This window comes from Furipterus horrens, unplaced genomic scaffold, assembly GCF_987537825.1.
Source record: "Furipterus horrens unplaced genomic scaffold, mFurHor1.1.pri manual_scaffold_6, whole genome shotgun sequence".
NCBI classification, from domain to species: domain Eukaryota; kingdom Metazoa; phylum Chordata; class Mammalia; order Chiroptera; family Furipteridae; genus Furipterus; species Furipterus horrens.
Genome location: NW_028327176.1, coordinates 142,710,893 through 142,723,280, shown reverse-complemented (window position 1 = coordinate 142,723,280; position 12,388 = coordinate 142,710,893). Strand labels below are relative to the sequence as shown.

The window sequence follows — 12,388 nt, the reverse complement described above, 5'->3', positions numbered from 1 at the left end:
TGTATCTCCTCTCTCACCACAGCATCTTTACCAATCACCTTAACTAAATATCTCTTCTTCATTGAACCTGGCATCTCTCATCCATTATTTCAGTCCCTTATGACTTCACTTGTCAACCTAAACAGCATCGACCCCAGAGTTGACCATGTCAGCAATGATGTCACCAGTAACATAAAATCTGTCACCTCTCTGGGGTAACCTTCAACATCTGAATTCTCTGCTTCAACACCCAAACTAATCATAATCATTGCTGGGAAAAAAAAAATCATAAAACATTGCTAGTTGTTTCTCTGATTTCTCCTTATTTCTAACAATTTCTAAAATTATTCTTTTAAAGTCATGCTATTGAAACTCATTGGTGTGCTGGTTTTTATTTTCATCATTCATTCCCCCTAGGATGTATTCCAAACCTTTTTCTGCTCCTTTACAGTGCATCTTCTCCCAGCCAGAAACATCACCTCCAACTTACAGAGATGATCAACACCCTGTAATATGAGTGCTATCGATGTCCATTCTCTTCACCTCAAAGCTTCTCCCACTTTCCAATGATTCTGTGTGTGTGAGGTCTTCAGGGGCTAGCTGAAGCCTCTCATTCTGTGAGGTCTTGCCCACACATTCCAGCAGCAGAAACCTCATCTTCCTCTGATCCCGAGAGGGTCTTTTCTTTCTGCAGTTTATTCTGTGCTTAGTATATGCTGCCTTCCTTTTTGACTTCGGTTTTCCTGCCTTTGACTTCAAGGATATTACAATCCACCTGGGAAGATAGACAGTGAACTTTACAAAAGTAAGTATAAATATAGTATGCTTATGTTGGCATTTCATTGATGAAGGATTCAAGTTTACAGAAGATGGACACAAGCCTAATCAAACTCCATGATTTTTCAGATGAGAAAAATGTATACAGGTGGTAAAGTCATTTGCCTAAAGTCTTACAGTTAATTTAAAGGCACAGAGTCTTAAGTCATCAGGCCAAGTCTCTGTCTAGTATACCATACCATCTTCAAACCAGTATCAAGTGTTTTTACAAAGTCTGTTGATCCTTCATCCAAACTTATTGTTTGCTTTAAGCATTGTCTTGTCAGAAGACTTTCTTAGAGTTCCATTTTACCTAGTAGCACATTTATCATAGGATCTTCTGATCTAATACAGGACCCCATGGGAATTTCACGCAACCTTCTTTTCATCCTGAACTTTACAGGCAGTACAGTAGTCCCTCTCTATATCACAGTTCTCTTATCACGGCCTCACTGTATTGTGGGATTTTTTTAAATATTTAATTATTTATCACTGTTTTTTCACTATATCACGGAATTTTGCAGTACTGTATATGTATGTTTTTAAAGTTATGTAGGTTTAAGAGTGTAGAATATGCTTAAGAACGTAAATAGTGTTTATAAAAGCGTGGAAAAGGTTAATAAGGGAGTGGGAAAGGTTAATAAGGGACTGGGAACAGTTTATAAGTGTGTGGGAAAGGTTTATAAAGCCTTAAAATATATATAAATACTAAAATAAATGTAAGGTTCCTACTGCGCAGATTTTCACCTATTGTGGGGGCATCTAGAACGTAATACCCGCAATAAGTGAGGGAATACTGTGTACTATACTGGTTAAAAGTAAGCACTTCGGAGTTAGGCTCCCCAGAATTTGAATCCCAGCTATACCCATTTACTAGAACTATGTAGCCTTAGGCAGGCGTTTTTAACCTCTTTGAGCCACAATTCTTCAACTGTATAATGGGTTTAAATTCAATCACTTCCATTAAGTGGTTTCAGAGTGTTGACAAATAGTACATGTTTTAACAAATAACCACTGGAGTCACGGTTATTTCGGTAGTGCCTTCAGAGTACCTCAGTGTCCTCACCCCTTTAGCCTTTCCTTCCTTTCCAGCTCTCTTCTCCTGGTAATCCCCATGCTGCTATCCTCACCTCTGCCCCAGAGCTGCTCGTTTTAACTCTTTAACGCTGCCTACTTTGTGCCCAGGATATCGAAGTCCATACTCCTAGCCCAAACTCTCTCTCCAGAGCTCATTTTTACCTGCACTTCTCATGCGGCTTTATGGTGGCACATTCGTTAAAATATGTTCAAAACCAAACTCATCAGCTGCTCTCTTATAAATAAATGACAGCCCCACAGTTAGTGTTAATTATAACAAGGTTTTAACTGTAGTGTAGTTTCTTCAATGAATTCAGTACTATAAATCATATTTCCATTCTGGCACAGCTGGACATCACAAGGAATTCTGAATCAACAGTCAATTAAAACTGATTCCAACTTAGTAGGAGAAAGTCGCCTGCACAGAGTCAGCCCCATCCATTTGTCCCCTGTACTTGGTATCATATTGGCTTTGCCTGGTAGGTAGCATGCCAAGTAGAAAGTGGATTAGCAGTAAACGGTGATTGAATGTTTGCCTAATGTTAATGCTAAGCTGGTAGAGCATGTCCACAGTTATTTCTCCTCAGTGTACTAAAACAACCCTTTGTTTCTGAGTATTATGTATCTGTAAAGGACTTTGAGGTGACCTGGGGAACTGAGCCTTGATCTCTCACTGTTACCAAAGCCAGCCCCACCTTAGGGAGGAGTATATACCCGCTGATTCTTATCTACCAGAAAGATTATAACAGATAGTGAGACACAGGGAGTCCATCCCAGGCTCCAGGGTACCGGGACCCCAACCCCATTTACACGGACCATCCTCTGGCCTTAGCCCCTTCCAGAATGCACCTCTGAACAGTAATGTGGCTTTCCCACCCAAAGTGAGAACCAAACCCACATCCTCCAGTTTGGCCTGAGCTTCGGGGTCTGTCTCTGGCCTTGTCCCCTGGCTTTCTTATAATTGCACACCTCTCCTAATGCATCTGCTCCCAGCCTTACATGCCCTGCTCCTCAAAGCCCTGTACTAGTCAGTGCAGAAATCAACAAACACCAAAAGGCTCAAAAGAAGTCCCTGTTATAAAGAATGGATTGTTTTAGTGTGTTCTTTTCATCTCATCACAGAAGAGCTATCCATGCAGGATATTAGATGTCTTACATCACGTATTATCTCATTATGTCCTCATAGCACCCCTATAAGGAGGTATAATACCCCCTTCTAAAAATGAGAAATCTATTATGGTAGAGTTAGGTAATGGCCCAAAATTTACACTTAGTAAGTAGGACAAAAATTAGGATTCAAACCTATGTTGATCTGCTGTCAAAGCTTTGTAATTATTTCCCTGCACTCTACTGCCTTTGAGAAATGTGCAGGAACTTAGGCAGGATGTTGTTATAATTGTTGTAATTGAATTTTTACTAATAAAAGGAGTATTTCTTGAGTGCACTGTGCTTACAGTGACAAAGAATATTTCCAGATTCTTGCTGTCAAGGAGTCTGTAGTTTAAAGGCAGATGTGTAAACAAAGAATCACCAAAGGATAATGGTGGCAGCTGTCAAGAGCAGCAGATGCACTGGAAAGGAAGTACCTACAATCCATCTGGAAGAATCAAGGAGACTTCACAGTGAGAACTAGCATTTGATCTAGATTTGAGGGGTGAATAGGCCTTGAGATGAGGGAAGAGTGCTTGTAAAAAGAGAAGATTAAGAGCAAGGGAAAATGTGGAAAAATAGCTGTAATTTAGTACTGCTATAGGAAGGGCCAGAGTGATATTTCAGGAACAGGTAAATAACAAGGTGTTGACCTTCATGCAGAGAAGCTTGTTAGCTTTTGTCCTCCACACAGTGTGAAGCCATTCAAGAAATTTAAGCGGAGAAGTAACACCATCAGTTTTACCTCTATAAAAATTTACTTTGATAACAATGTAAAATATTAAAGAGAAATTAAATAAGAATAAAGGAGTACTTATAATATTTCAGGTGAAGTGGTGATGCTGAGGAGTCCAGAGAAAACAGGACTGGCTGGGGCGTGACTGAGCAGAGAACCGAGTGATTGAACACTTGGTCCACCACATCTGAGCAGTCACAAAACCTTTTACTGTCCCAGGTTCTTGATCTCCCCACCTGCCTTTTCTCTAAATTAAAACAAGATAAATAATAGTTTTCGTTTCATGATATGGCTTTTCATTTACTTCATGTAAGCAATCACTTCGCATGATTTTTTACATTTTCACATCTGGATCATACAATGAAAAATTGTGGAGAACTCATAAATTTTATGAAATCTTTCAACTTCATCATGAAAACTTCAAAGTTAAAAACATATGGTTCATCCATCCAACCCTTCTAGTATGTGAGCTTTTGGTCTGGAATTTATTTCCAGTCAAGTTATAATGTAAAATCACAAGTAAAATCACCATAGTTACTCCACATTACAACTTTAAACATCATCATGATACTGGATTAGATATGATTATTCATTTCTCTTTTCCTTTTCTCTTTCCTTAGAGAACTCAAGAGTTGTGACTTGTGAAATAATGCTTTTTTTTTTTTTATCTGTGTGGTGTTCATTATGACCTGCTTGTCTCATGCACTTCAAAGAAGGGCAAAGTGTTTTAAACAACTCTGCCGAGAAAGAAGAAAAAGAAGTAGATTTTGCCTAGATTTGTGGACATGGACATTTGTACATGTATACACATTGCTATACACACATATACATACATTAAAACATATCTGTTGTACCAACACTCAGGCTTTATGATGTATAATTAGTAGACTTACAGGTGCTAAGACTAATAGGACCATTCCATCACATTAACCATGATGTCCGGAAACACTGATCCATTTCCCTGTGATGTATATGAAAAGACCACAGACTGGTTTAGCCAGATGCTTTTAAAAACTGTTTCACCTTTTGTAAATTAGAGAACATAGAATAGGACATTCAAAACTTAGAAGAAAAATGTGCCTGCCTCAATAGTACTAAGTGGTATGACAAAGTAATTTTACTAAAATAATATACCTTAAAAATTATTTCTAAACATCTGCTAATAGATTTTGTATATTTGATAAATATTTTACTGTAGGTGAGATATTTACTATTAATATTATTTTAAGCATGTTCTCGGTACATCTGATTTCTCTTATCTTCATCTCTTTACTTCCCGAAACGAGAGGATACTCCTAAAACTGTATCAGCTAGCTGCCTTGAAACATGATACTAACTTATGTGTCTTTAAGTCAGCATTCGCCAGAATCTAATTTAATTGAACTAGTTTTGCCTATGTAAACTTCTCCTTTGTTTAAATAATATTTCACAGTTTAGTTTTGCCTTAAGCAGATGCAGCATTGTTTGTCCATAGAACATTAGATCTAATGTATAGACTAACTCTCAGTAGCTTCTCATCATTCCACATGCATTACTGGCAGTTGCCTCCTTTGCTAGTGTGTGGCGTATTATTTTCATTGAAAACCACAGCTCTGTCTTTAGCCTTCTTTTGGGGGAAAATAAATGTTTTACAAGGAAACCTATCTCCATACCATTATTGATTTTAAATTTGGAAATGACTACCTGAGATTTACTCTACTAATGCTCTGGATACCATGAATTATATAGGTATCTGCATGTGAAGTACACTGAGTTTTTCTCATTGTTTTATTGTTGTGTACCAATATTACCTGGCTATCTTTGCTGTTCCAAAAAAGCTAAATATTTTGCACTTTGTGGGAAGTACTGTGCAATAAATGCTGTGGGAGATTGTTGTCTTCAATCCAACTATAGTTTATTTTCTGATTTTGATTTTAATTATATATTTAGAGGTATAGTGCTTGGGAGTTTTTGTTTCTTTTTTGTTAAAGCTGACATCAGATCCCAGTGGAGAGGGCAAGTGCCATGGTGTTTCTGTAACCTGTGCATTTTTGCTATTCAGGCAATGCTCGATGTGGCTGCAAATCAGGGCTGGCTGGTGACCGCCCTGAACATCACCAATCTGGTTCAGATGGTGATCCAGGGTCGCTGGTTAAAAGACTCTACTCTTCTTACAATTCCAAACATAGAACATCACCATCTTCACATTTTCAGGTAATTGTTTTAATTTTCAGTGTAATTGGTTTTTAAATTTCAGAAAATTATTTTCTTTCTTCGTGTGGTCACTTGATTTTCGGGTTGTGTCTAGAATATATTGATTCTTTTCATTGACAATGTCCCTGCTTCCCAGAGGGAGATACGGCCTAGTGATGTCATTTTCTCACTGGGAATTTGATCCTGTCCCAAGCTCAACCACAGTTCATTTTAACCTTCTATTAAATTGTTTCCCACTTGCAACATTGGATATATTTCTATTTTAACTTTGTTTATTCCTTTACAATATCCACCTTTATTTTTAAAAATGCTAAACTGCTTTGTGACCTAAAGCAAAATCAGTCACCAATTTCTGTTATCGCCGAATAGATTTGAGGGCTTTGAAATCCATTGTCCAGTAAATTGTGTATCTACAAAATGTCCAAAACTGGAGATATAAAGATATAACCTGTGCTTAAAAGTTGAGTTTTAAATTATAATGAAATTATTTAACCCTGAGGTGCTATATACATGGCTAAAAAAATTTCAGCAGGGAAAAGAACAGTACACATTACAAGCAAGGTTGGGAATGTCTCTTTCACACCAGTGTCTCACATCAGTTGAGAGATACTTTGCAGCCAAAATGTGGGTTCATGGTCATGTAGACAAGCAAAACAGTCTGACTGCAGTTTGCTCTCCTATACCTTCTACCTCTTGTAAGATGGACTAGGAGTGGCAGTCATTTGAGGTATCTACATACAGATGCCAACCAGAACCTCAAGCACACATGGGGTCTCCTCAGGAAAGCCTTCAATTTGTCTCAAGAGGGTTCCAGGGTGGTTGTTTCCATGATGCTGAGTCCCCACCATGATCCAAAAGACACATTCAGAGAGTGAACCACACCAGCAGCAGGTGGCATGAGGGGAAAACCAGACATCTCATATGTCTGCAGCTCAGCTTCAGGAACCCTTCCAATATGGTGCTAAGCATTATGGGAGTTGGGTTTCAGTAGCAAAGCAGGCACATAGGGTACTTACCCCGACACAGCACACAAGTCTGTTATGGAAGCTTCTGGGGCCTAGAAGATTTGGTCCAGTTTTTTTCTGATACACTGAAAAGTTCTATGTTCATATAATTTTAATTCTATGTTTCTTTTTGTTCTATAAACAGCAAATGCAGAATAAGATTTAAATGAACTACATTCTTGGAGATACCCACTATTTATACTGTAAATCTCAAAGATTTTCAGAATGCACTTTTAATTGTATGTTCACAACTATTTACAATGAAAATTTTATTTAGGTAATTACATTAGAGTCATTTCCTGCATTCATTAAAAATATGCCAGGGCTCCAGTTCAGTACTTAATCCATGTAGAATCGTTAATGCACAATAGCACCTTCCTATAGAAAGGCACCTACTGTCTGTGAATCCTAACTATTTACTGAGCTCACTTATGACTCACCTATTTTATCTAGTGATAGTGATACTACCTTGGGTTGATTATCTTAAAGAATGCAGGTTGATTTTGAAACTTACCAATAACAGCCTTTTAAAATTTTACAGTAATCTTAAGTTTTTAAAAACTATTCAAATTTTATAAGGCATTATTGTCAGAAAATATCATTTGTGCAACGAAGAAATTATTTGGTTGGTGTTACTATTTCTTAGGAAATGGACCTCAGGTACAAAGGACCCGCATACTGGCTGCCATGGAGTCATCGAGTGCCTTCCTGAACTGGTCCACGCCTGCGGAGGCAAAGACCACGTGTTCAGTTCCATGATAGAAAATGAGCTACCCTCTACAAAAGTGAAGCAGGTAAGGCCCACCTCTTCCATTTTTTGAAGCTCCCCTACTCTGTCTGGCAATTTATACCCAGAGTTTTCTAACTTAGAGCATTGGTTATTGGAGTCAGATTTATGTGGATTTAAATTCTGTCCACCATTTACTAACCACGATTATGAATTTGAAAAAAACATACCTGTCTTATGAAGTTTTTGTGAAAATTAAGCAGGATATATGATTATGTAAACTGCTTTATGTAGTTCCTAATATAGAATCAGAGCTCAGTAAGTGATATGAAAAATAAGGACAGTACAATGATTAGAAGTAGCATTGACATTATTATCAGTAGCTGGCTGAGAAGTCTACTATAGCTTGCCCATCAATAAGCTGCATTACCCAGGAGCACTTCCCATCTCTTCAGGATGGTCTTTCTCTATTTATGCTTGGTTATATTTCCATGCAGTTCCCTCAGTTACTTTTTTCCCTACCCTTATTTTAATCACTTTATTGTAATGAGATTCTAAAGTATTCCTTCAAGTAAACTCCTCACGTGTATGCCATATAACTTAGACAGGAAGCTAAATCTGTATTGCAAAAGGCATAAGCCATCTCTCCAAACCATCTTTGAAAAGGCCAAAAATATGAATGAATGATGCCAGAAATATTTGGCATGTCTAGACTTTTAAGTCTTAAGCAATTTTACCCTAAACATGTCATAGTAAACACTCAGGATTTGTAAGATAATTAAATACTGACTTGTAAATACAGGTATTAAAATAAAGAAACTTAAATACCATGTCATTTTTTTTTTCCAGTGGAACTTACTTTAGAGCAAGACTTAGAAAAGGTGTAACAGGCATTAAAGTCTGATTGTTCAATTTCTGTTGAACCCAGAATTGGCACCAACAACTATTTAAATATTCATAATAAGTGCCTACCTTTCTAACTAAATTACCATCAAAATTATGAATAAAAACAATGTATTTAAATCAAAACAAGACTTCCAGTAACTACAACAGATTTCTAACATAGCCATATATTGATTTCAAGCCAAGTTTTAGATGTGATGAAAAATTAGAACATTGTTATAATTAGTTCAGGGAGAACTCAGAAGTAAACTTACTTAATTTATTTGCATAAATTGCCATTCTGTTATCTTTAAAACCAAATGCAAATTGGCTCAGTCTGATACGGTGATGGTTATTTGGCTCAAAAGTGCTTCAATATGCAGAGCAATCTGGTGTTGGCTCTGCAGTGAGGCGATCCCAGGTAAAATACAAATCCTGAATTATTCCAGAAATTAGTATGTTTAAAGCATCAATTTAAGTGCTAATTGCAGTAGTAATGAGAAAAAGCAGTACGACTGTGAGATTTGCATCTTCTACCCCATCAGTATGCCTGGACCGGCTGCTGACTGGCAGAGGATTTGGCTGCTAATTAAATAATTGTATGCATGGCAGTGCTCCTGCCTGATTCAATAGATGAAGATTAATCCTCAGATAAATATGTTTGGCTGGTATTGAAATGTCTTAGCAGTTTCTGTAAAAATAGCTCTTGTTTTATATACATATGTGTGTGTGTGTACACACACACACACCCCCAGCAAATACATGTGTATACACTGAGGATGAAAAATAGAAATATTAAGTGCCACAAAAGGCACGCCTTATATATAAAAGCCAGATCTGACTTTTGTAAAGTAAAATCCCAATATGTTGCCAATAACTGAAAACATATATTGGTAATTAATTGTAAAGAAACATAGGAAGTAAAGAAACATAGGAAGTCTTGCTTTATATGGCAAATTTTACTTGTGTTGTTTCACAAATTTAAATGTGTTACAGAGATTGTGTATTTAAGTGTCCCCTTCACCACTTTTCTGCTCTTTCCAGTGTTAGTGAACATCAAATGGTACATACAGCTTCTGTATTCAGTAACTAATGGTTCCAGCAAGAGAGAGGCTATCTTTTGATACCTTGAAGCACAGGGTAGACAATTCTGTGGCTTCACTATTTCAAGATCTATTCCAGACATAATTTCAGAATCACAACAGGTTATAGGATTGGATTAGACTGAAAAGTTTGCATTGGCTTTACATTTTTTTAATTCCTAAGGGGCGGTTTGATTTTTCAGGGCTACTTTATTTCAGTTAGGTATACTCAGCAGCACTAAAGTCTTAACAAACAGGAACTCAAAGCCTGTAAGCAAATCTATGGTATATATTAAAGAAAATTTTTTAAAATTATTCATGTACCTTTAAAAGCTAACTTAGAGGAAAAGGACTCATGGAATGGACAACAGCATGGTGCTTGTGGGGGCAAGGGAGGTATAAGGGGACTAAATGGTAATGGGAAAAAATATGATTAAAAAAACATTTAAAAAATAACTGAGAAGGGAACAGCTGATAAAAGAACCAATATATTGAAAAGTTTCTTCACTGATAGTCATAGTGCCACATAATGGTAAATGATAGAAAAAGGTGACAATTAATTATCTGAGGACATCGTTTTTTTTTTTTTCATCCTTTCCATAAACTTAGAAATTCATTCATTTATTTATTCAATAATGATGAGCAGTTAATATTTGCATATCAATTTCTCATAAATACCTTTCAACTTACAGAATGGGAATAAAATTGCTATTTTCTACCACTTCAGTATGTGTAATTTAATTGATATTCTCAACATTATAATGCCAAAAATAAATAATTGTTTCTAGAAGGAACCCTGGACTTATAAGATCCCTTATGATATACAGACATACAGAAATGTTTTTCTTTAAGAATAAATTTAGAATATGGACCCCAAAAAAAACTTTTTTGTAAAATAAGTCGTCAGTGGATGATGCTGACTGACACCAACAATTACATCATATTTTTTAAGTTATTTTTACATCCCCAAGTAATGCTCTCTACCTTAGAAGTCACGTAAGTATTAGAATAGATGCTTCTCTAAAACAAACCAGCTCAAACAACAAATGTTTTTAAACTTATTCTATTAGTTTAGTCAATAAGCCACTCAATATCTAGGAGGGATTTATAATAAAGTGGTCACAAGTTTAGATAATGATTAATTCATTTTTAGTTGTTTTTAAAAAGGACTCTAAAGTTCTAAGATTTAAAAAGCACAGTATTTTTATACACAATGAGTACAAGAAAAACAGAAAAATCTGATTGGAGCTATGGATTGTATCAGTGTCGATATCCTGGTATTAATATTGTACTTTAGTTCTGAAAAATGCTACCATTGAGGGAAACTAGGGAAATGGTGAACATGATCTCTCTGTATTATTTCTTATAATTGCATTGACTCCAGACTTAACCTCAAAACAGAAGTTGATTATTTTTAAGTATACTATTTCATAGTTGATTGCTATATTTCATATTAACCATTTCTTTATTCCTTTTTTCTTCCAGGCATGGAATTTCTTATCTCACTTGCCAGTGATAGATGTTAGCTTAAGTGTCAAAGGCTGCTGGGATGACTCAGTGGAAGGACATAGTGAACTTTCTATCACAACTCTATCTTCAGACAAACGCAATGACAACAGATGGATCAAATTGCGTGCTGATCAAGAGTATGTGCTTCAAGTCAGTTTGCAGAGAGCCCACATTGGGTTCCACAAGGTATAGTGTTTGGTTTCCATTCTCAAATGATTCACACCAGATACCAGCATGCGCCACCCCGCATATCTTTTACATTACTAATGTGTCCGTGCCATTCATGAATCCCTTTTTCTCAACTGGCCTTAAGAAGCAAGTCAGTCTTCTGAAATCAGTCAGTTCTCCTCATGTGCCAATTTTCAACCCCAGAATATCGACCTTACATGATACTATGCTGCCTGGGGCCCTGTTCTCAAAATATGGCTGATAGAGTCAGTCCAGCAGAATTTCCTGGTGGGCCTTTTAGAGTGCAGATTCCTTGGCCCTCCTCCAGACTGACTGCCTCTGGATCTCAGGAGGAGGGATCTCGAAATCTGGACTTCTGCCCAGCATCCCAAATGACTTTTTAAGGACCTTAAACTTAGAAAAGCACTTCCTTATAAGCACTTTGTTATATAGGAGCCACAATGGGCAGAATGCATATGAGAGGAAAGCTTGTCACTTAGCTCCATGAATTTGAATAAGACACAAAGCTCTTTGGTGCCTCAGTTGCCACATCTGCCTCTTCCTCCCTCGTAATGCATATGAGAGAGCTTTGTCACTATTCATACATGCCAAAGATTTACAGTATTTTTATGTTAAATTACTGTGCTCTTTTCTGTTGTCTGTGATATCAAAATCAATTATTTGGCTTCTTGAGACTATTAGTACATACCATGTGGGCAGATTGGGTTTTAGTACCATTATAATTGAAATAAGAGAGAATTTTCCTTCTCTTTAGCCAAGTGAAGTCAGGGGCTCTCCTATATCTAGAATAAGCCCACAGGAATGAGGCTGCAGTTCATTAGTACTCTCTCCTCCATTCTCACACACAATGTGATAAATGACTTTCTGGTTTTACAATGTGTCTTTAGTACTGTGGCTTCAAGTCCCATCTTGTTTGATTTCTAATTCTGAAAACTCAGTCTATATGTATGAACTGATTGGCCTCTGGCATTTCAGAGGCTTTAATATGAGCATTTTTAGATGACTTAATATATCCCAGCCTACCAAAAAAGTAATAATCACACAG

At 36.8% G+C, this 12,388-nt stretch overlaps 1 protein-coding gene across 1 annotated transcript in view; it reads left to right on the top strand.

Annotated features, from left to right (window-relative positions):
• Positions 1–12,388, top strand: part of ASCC3 (activating signal cointegrator 1 complex subunit 3) — a 294,604-nt gene that overhangs the window by 280,096 nt on the left and 2,120 nt on the right. Inside the window, exons 38-40 of the mRNA XM_090279704.1 lie at positions 5,799–5,950; positions 7,601–7,748; positions 11,131–11,340. Of these exons, the coding sequence (XP_090135830.1) occupies positions 5,799–5,950; positions 7,601–7,748; positions 11,131–11,340 (510 nt within the window). The remainder of the gene's footprint in view (positions 1–5,798; positions 5,951–7,600; positions 7,749–11,130; positions 11,341–12,388) is intronic.